This window comes from Zingiber officinale, chromosome 11B, assembly GCF_018446385.1.
Source record: "Zingiber officinale cultivar Zhangliang chromosome 11B, Zo_v1.1, whole genome shotgun sequence".
Taxonomy (NCBI): domain Eukaryota; kingdom Viridiplantae; phylum Streptophyta; class Magnoliopsida; order Zingiberales; family Zingiberaceae; genus Zingiber; species Zingiber officinale.
In genome coordinates, this window is record NC_056007.1 from 86,939,988 (window position 1) to 86,948,323 (window position 8,336).

The 8,336-nt window shown below is 40.4% G+C and overlaps 1 protein-coding gene across 1 annotated transcript; it reads left to right on the plus strand.

Annotated features, from left to right (window-relative positions):
• The first annotated feature begins 2,103 nt into the window (after positions 1 to 2,103).
• On the plus strand, positions 2,104 to 8,103 carry LOC122034155 (pectinesterase/pectinesterase inhibitor-like). Its single transcript, XM_042593278.1, has 3 exons — positions 2,104 to 3,085; positions 3,181 to 3,868; positions 7,893 to 8,103. Exons 1-3 carry the CDS (start codon positions 2,104 to 2,106, stop codon positions 8,101 to 8,103), a joined length of 1,881 nt encoding a protein of 626 aa, XP_042449212.1.
• The last annotated feature ends 233 nt before the right edge of the window (positions 8,104 to 8,336 follow it).

Consider the following 8,336-nt stretch of genomic DNA (forward strand, 5'->3'; position numbering starts at 1 on the left):
GAAGTAATCAAAAGATGGAGATTAGCACTTGTTGAAGTCCAATAGATGCTACAGTTGGTTGTCTTCACAAGTACCCTGCTCTCGCTCTGATACTAAATTGAAAGAAGAAGAAGAAGGATAAGGAACTAAAGCAAGAAATTTAAGGAAAAAAATGAATATTATGAAACAAATAAATTGGACTTCTTATTACTACATTGTCGTTGATACAGTTGTATCTATAGGATCTCAAGGGAATTAGGGAAAAGAGGGAGGTTATTTTAGTCTTTTCATTTGTTGAGGGTACAAGTCTCCGCCGCCACCAAGGTCGAAGGCTTGTCGCCGCCCATGCCGCCTCCGACATCCTCCCCTTCGGTCGCCGCCCCTCACATCAGCTGGCTCCCCTCTTCCCTCTCCATGTCAATGATACCGATGCTGCCCCTCCTCTTCGCTTTCCTGCGAGACGCTGCCGCCTCATGCTAAGGAAGACCACCTCACTCTCACGAACGTCGCTCGCCGTCCATGTCTGCCGCCTTCGTGACCAGACCACTCCTCTCCTCTCTTCCTCTCTCCCCAGCAGCTGCCATCGCATCCAGCGGCCAAACGTCGTCCCCCCTTTCCTCTCACGCACACTGCCTTCCCCTCTTCCGGAGAGCATCGGCGCCGCTCCCAGTGAGCCACCTCGCTGCCTTCATCACCTACCGACGACCATGCCGACGCACTCCACATGACGCTGACAGCCTCCTCCCCCTCTCTCTCGCACAACCGCCTCTGGCCATCGCCGTCAAGGGTGCACATAGTTGTTGCCTCCTCCCCTTCTCCATACGCCGCAGCCTCTCTCGCCGGCAACCGCTACATATTGGCAACCCACGTGTCGGTAGTACACGTGCCGATTTCGTCCTTGTTTTAGCTCTGTGTCGTTGTTATGTTTCGACCTACGTGCCATTGTTACTATTTGACTCCGTATTGTTGTCATATCCTGACCTGTGTGTCGATGTCATATCTTGATCTACGTGTCGATGTTCTATCTCAACCTGCATGTCGATGTCATATTTCGACATGTGTGTCGACGTTGTATCTCGGCCTGCGTGCCATTTTCATGTTTCGATGTGTGCGCCATCTTCTGGATCCAGATCACATTTAGCTCCTAGCAATCAGATCCAACTCCTCATCTGGCTCGTGTTCATCTACTCTTTCTGGTTACGACGACTTGATCAACATCACGACTAGCTCACCGATCCACCAGAGGGTGTCCCTTGGACCAGGGTACGTTACTGTACTCACTTTTCATTAATTTCATTATTCTACTATTTAGTCTGTTTCTTATATATTCGTGGGATCCACCTCGAGTTTCGAGCTAGGTACCAATGACCGGGGGAATTCGGTCTTTGTCTACCAGTAGCGTTAATCAGAGTCCTCTGATGGTTCTTAGTCAACATAGAAGACAGTTCATCATACCCTCTCCTTCGAGGATATGACAACTTAGTTAATATTCTAACCACATCATTCTTACCATTTCGTCTTCTAAATTTTCAGATTGAATCAATCTAAAAAAAAAAACTTAACCCGTCATCCTTATTTATATATTTTTAAATGACATGAAAATCCATAAGACATGAACAACATTAAACACATTAACTAATAAAATGTATTAATCTATTAATCTATGAAGAAATTTGAAATTATACTCCACTTCTCGTTAAAATAGAAGAAATATTTGAAATAAATCTATAATTTAATTCATGAATTTGGTTTAGTCAATTTAGTTTAATCTACATTACAAAGGAATTCCATCCTCTTATTATGTTCCTTGGACGGTCCTCTTTAACGTTGACCATGTTGACCTCTAAATTTGGTGTTATTGAATGTTTGACTTTGATTATAACCATCAATTTGATGAATGGAAATCCATGAACGTGAGTCGCGGATTACTAATATGAGGCTTCTCTCGCAATATATAAACTTCACGGCTCATTCCTTCCATCAGCGACCGCCCCAATTATCATCAGGGGCTTCGGCTCCCAAATTCTTCTCGGATCCCTCTATAATTCCCCAATAAATTGTATATCAAATTCAGAGGACCATAAGGTCGCAAATTTAGTTAGAAAAACATAAAAAGCAATAAAAATGGCGAACAAGGCCGTTTTCGGCGCCTTCGCGGCGGTCCTTTTGGTGGCCGCGGTGATCGGCGTCATCGCCACGGTGATGAACAACACCCACAAGCCGTTGTCGACGTCGGAGAACCCCTCGCTGTCTTCTACATCCGTTAAATCCCTCTGCGCCCAGACTGACTACAGCGACGTGTGCATGCGCACCGTCGGCGCCGTCAACTCCTCTGCCTCCGACCCCAAGGCCTTAATTCAGGCCGCCTTCCAGGCTGCCCTGGACGAGGTCAACTCGGCGGTCCAACTCACCAACAACGTCAGCGCCGGCGCCACCGACCAGTTCAACAAGAACGCCTTCGCCGACTGCAAGTCGCTGCTGGAGTACGCCAACGAGGAGCTACGGGCGGCCATGATAGTGTCGGACGACGCCGACGGCGTGGGTCGCCGCGCCGACGACATCAAGGCCTGGCTCTCCGCCGTCATCACGTACCAGGAGACCTGCATCGACGGCATCACGCAGCCGGAGCTGCAGGATTCGATGAGGAGCGGCATGGAGACGGCGGCGCAGGTCACAAGCAACGCCATCGCATTCGTCGACGCCCTCAGCTCGCTCTTCAAGTCCTTCGACTTGAACAGCCTCAACATCACGACCTCAGGCCGGCGACTCCTGTCGGAAGAAGTCGGAAAGTACCCGACGTGGTTCTCGGCGCACGACAGGAGGCTGTTGGCGGCGCAATCGACGGGGCAACTGAGGCCCAACGTGGTGGTGGCGCAGGACGGCAGCGGCAACTTCAAGTCCATAAACGATGCGCTCAGAGCCATGCCTAAACGGTACTCCGGCAGGTACGTGATCTACGTGAAGGCAGGCATCTACAAGGAGTACGTCATGGTCACCAAGGACATGAACCAAGTCTTCATGTACGGAGATGGCCCTAGAAGGACCATTGTCACCGGGAGCAAGAACTTCGTCGACGGCGTCGGCACTATGAACACGGCCACATTCGGTAAACGGATTAAACGACGACTAGATCTCCTCGCGTTCCTTAATTCGATCCAAATTTAGTCACAACGAGTCCCCTGTTTTCTGCTCTGCTTCCAGCTGTCGTGGGACAGGGCTTCATCGCCAAGTCCATGGGATTCAGCAACACAGCCGGAGCCATCAAGCACCAAGCGGTGGCGCTCCGAGTGCAGGCCGACATGGCCGCCTTCTTCAACTGCCGGATGGACGGCTACCAGGACACGCTGTACGTGCACGCCCTGCGCCAATTCTACCGCAACTGCATCATCTCCGGCACCGTCGACTTCATCTTCGGCGACTCCGCCGCAGTCTTTCAGAACTGCCTCATCGTCGTGCGCCGCCCCATGGACAACCAGCAGAACACCATCACGGCTCACGGCCGCACACAGGCCAAGGAAGGCACCGGACTCGTCATCCATAACTGCCGCATCGTCCCCGACAAGAGGCTGTTCCCCGACCGGTTCAAGATCCCCAGCTTCCTGGGTCGCCCATGGAAGGCCTACTCCCGCACCGTCATCATGGAATCCATCATCGGCGACCTGATCCGTCCCGAAGGGTGGATGCCGTGGGACGGCAACCTGTACCTTGACTCTCTGTACTACGCCGAGTACGGAAACCGAGGCCCCGGCGCCGGCACCAGCGGCCGCATCCACTGGCGTGGATTCCGTGTCATCAACAAGCAAACGGCCCAACAATTCACGGTGAATAACTTCATCGGCGGCAACCAGTGGGTCCCTTACGCCGGCATTAACTTCCTTGGCGGCCTCAAGTACTAACTGAATTCCATTGTGCATTAATGCACAGTCAAATGTAGAAGGAAAAGGGGGCGCATTCAATTTATTTGTGGAAAGTTGTGTGAACTTAAATGAAATTATTGCTTGATTGACATTGCCATTCAAATGAACTCATAGCACTCGATTAAGGAAAAATTTAGAGGATCATAAATTTACTATAATCAAAATACTCAATCGATTCATTTAATTGACTTACTCAATTTGACCTCCTCGATTGCCTATCTAACTACTCAAATCTCTTGGCTCATCCAAGCTGCTTGAATTTATCTGTGGTTTGTTATTATCTAGTTTAATGTTAGGGTTTGAATTGATCTAAAAGATTGTATACTTTATTTAGAATTTAACTTTAGCAAGTTATCACATCATATGATTTAAATTTTAATGGAAAACATAATGTACGTCATATGTTATCAATATTATGTTTGAATATTGTCTAACAAAATATGTTAAAATTAACTATGTAGTTATACTCTTAAACCTTTACATTATACTTTAGGATGTCAAAAGAATGAAGTGACACATCTAATTCACTCAAACCCCTTTCATTTATCATAATTAAAAAGAAACTGTAAATTGATAAAATTTCACATTTATCTATTGCTCCGGATTAGAAATCTTGACACGACGACGACAGAAGTCCACCTGTCACAAAGAACAATAACATTCAGGCCTTGTTCAAAATTTCTTCTCATAAATCTTGACACGACTACGACAGAAGTCCACCTGCCACAGAACAATAACATTAAGGCTTTCTTCAAAATTTCTTCCCATATTAGAGTAACAAATATCAAAAGACTTATCGAAAGTTGTCCCGATAAAATCACTCAGATGCCTTTGTTAGCATGATCTTTCAATAGTAATGAAAAGAAAATAAAAATGAGAGCTATAGTTAGAGAGTCCAGGAGAGAGAGAGAGAGCCCCCCCTCCTACCATCATCTTATGTAGGAATCCATGAAGTTTTTGCATGTAAGAATTTGTAACGAATCCATGAATTCGTTGGAAATTTGAAACGAATTCGCAGATTCATTGAGAATTTCCAACGAATTCATGATTAGTTGGAACATATGCAATTTCCTAAAAACTAGGTTGGTGGATCTAGAGATCTCGGAATAGGATGGAACAAGTTTCTATGTGTTCCTATTGGTCTCCTGATTCTATAAATGAGCTCAAATATTTTTTTTTGACACTGGATGATTTTTTTCACATCTAGGTCAACTAGATGAATTCTAATGTTGTTGAAAGTGTTAGAGTTTTAAATCAAATTGATCTAATTGAACTTGTAATATTTACAAAATAATGTTCGAGTACTCAGAACGAGATGAAATTAGATTGTATACGTTCGTAAAGTTTTCATGATTATATCCAAGAATTAAAAATAATTTTAGAGTAAATATATTTTGATTTGTGAAGTTTTAAACCCGAATTAAATTTTTCGGACACATTGATGTTTGAAAAATTACTGAGAAAAATATATTAGGTAAAAAAAATATTTGAGGATATGTATAAAATCAGGATAAATAGAGGAGCATAAAGAAATTTGTTTCATCCGATTCCGAGATATCTAGGTCCATCAATCGTAAATTGTAAACTTTCCAACGAATCTCTAATTCGTTGGAAATTTCCAACGAATCTGCGAATTCGTTGGAAATATTTGCAACGAATTGGCAGATTCGTTGGGAATTTCCAACGAATTCATAATTCGTTGGAAAATATGCAATTTCCTAAAAACTAGGTTGATGGACCTAGAGATCTCGAAATAAGATGAAACAAGTTTTTATGTGCTCCTCTTGGTCTCCTGATTCTATAAATGAGCTCAAATATTTTTTTTGACACTGGATGATTTTTTTTTCACATCTAGGTCAATTAGATGAATTCTAATGTTGTTGAAAGTGTTAGAGTTTTAAATCAAATTGATCTAGTTGAACTTGTAATACTTACAAAATAATGTTCGAGTACTCAGAACGAGACGAAATCTGATTGTATGCGTTCGTAAAGTTTTCATGATTATATACATGAATTAAAAATAATTTTAGAGCTAATGTATTTTGATTTATGAATTTTTAAACCCGAATTAAATTTTTTGCACACATTGATGTTTGAAAAATTACTAAGAAAAATATATTAAGTAAAAAAGATATTTGAGGACACATATAAAATCAGGATAAATAGAGGAGCACATAGAAATTTGTTTCATCTGATTCCGAGATTTCTAAGTCCATTAACCGTGTTTTTAGGAAATTATAAACTTTCCAATGAATCTCTAATTCTTTCCAACGAATCTCTAAGTCACATATCTTTTGTTTTGATAATATCATAAATATAGTGATGGGTATCGCCGGAAAAACAAAAGATAATTTGAATACAAGAAAAGATACGTGACTAATTTGTAAACGACCCACTATTAATTTGCATGAAAGTAGTAGGGGACCAAAGTCAAAGGCTATTTATACATTGAATAAAGAATAGAGACGTGTTGTTTGTGAATGGTTGAAATCATTGAGATTTCCTGATGGGTATGTCTCGAATCTTGGGAGATGTGTCGGTATGAAGGAATCCAAATTGATTGGTTTGAAAAGTCACGATTGTCATATATTTATGGAAATACTTATTCCAATTACTTTTAAGGAACTCTTACCAAATTTTGTATGGGGTACAATTACGGAGTTAAGCATTTTCCTTCATGATATTTGCTCAACAGTTTTGAGATATTCACAAATGAAGAAATTAGAGAGAGACATTCCAATTATTTTGTGTAATTTAGAAAGAATCTTTCCACTTTTATTTTTTGATTCAATGGAACATCTTTTGGTTCACTTTCCATACGAAGCCAAAGTTGGAGGACCAGTCCATTTTCGATGGATGTATCCATTTGAAAGGTATATTTTTTTTATCTTATATACTTCGTTATTAATGCGCTGTAAATTTATAACTTATATATATTAATCTAATGCAATTTGTTATATTACAATCAGATTTTTATATCATTTGAAGAAAAAAGTAAAAAAAATAAGGCACATGTTGAAGCCTCTATTATTAATGCATACATTGTAGAGGAAGTAACAACTTTTGCATCGTAATATTTTGAGCCTCACATTCAGACCAAAAGATGGAGACAGGGAAGAAATGATAAAGGTCATATTGATCCCAATACGAACATATTCTCAATTTTTAATTATCTTGGTCGACCAAGTGGACAATGTAAGCAAAGATATTTAACAGATCAAGAATGGCGAGCAGCCCAAACATATGTTTTACTTAATTGTTCAGAAGTATCGCCATATTTCGAGTTAGTATATATTTCCTATTTTTTTTTCTTATGTCATAAATTTTTAGTGTTATAATTTAATTTTTTATGATAGGATTTTCCAAAACTTATATTCTGATATGCCAACACTAGAGTTTGATCGTTTCTGCGATCAAGAATTTGCACCTTTGTTCAAATCATATGTAAGTAATTTTTACCTTGTATTCTGATTTACCGTATTGGTATAGTATATTTTAACTTTTAAATGAATAACATATTCATTTGAGTTTAGATTTATGATAATCAAGATCACCTCAAACATCAAATGTTATTTCATCTGTCTTGGGGTCCAAAAGCAATGGTACGCACTTGGCCGGCATATTTCATAAATGAATATAATTTTCATACTCAAGAATATGGAAAAGGGAAGGCTACAATGAATAGTGGGGTATGTGTTCAGTCATCCAATGATGGAGGTTTAAGCAATGATTTTTATGATTTACTAGATGAAATTATAGAGATAGAATACCCTGATCTAGAAATGCGAGTTATCTTATTTATGTGTCGCTGGTTTGACCCTATCAGAGGGATGAAGGTGCATCCACGTTATAATTTGGTTGAAATAAATCATAAAAGATTATATAAGAGATATGAACCTTTTGTTTTAGCACAACAAGCGATTAAAGTTTTCTATGCTTCATATCCTAGTTTGAAACGTAACAAAATTGATTGGTGGGCTATTTGTAAAACGAAAGCACGGAAAAAATAGAGGAACATTGGGAAGACATTGCATATCAACAAGAGGAAGTTGCAAATACATTTCAGACCGAGGAATATATTATTCCAACATTACGAGATCCCAGCAGAGTAGTGATAAATGTGGATGCTAGTGAATTTCATGAGGATGATGATGATGAGGAGGAGGAGGAGGACGAGGATGAGGAGGACGAGAACTTTGATTTTTAACATGTACGATAAGTTTTTATTCTATTTAATTTTAATCTATAAATTTATAAAATTCGTAGCTCAATAAATTATCTATATACTATCTCATTGTTAAATTTATATATGCTATATGTGTGTGCTATTTTTTTTTCTATAGGTCATTAGAGGTGAGACATTATCGCTGCAGATTCTCGCTCTCTGAGATTTCTATTATGGATATTGTAAGTTTTTCATATTTCTTCAGCAAGCATCAA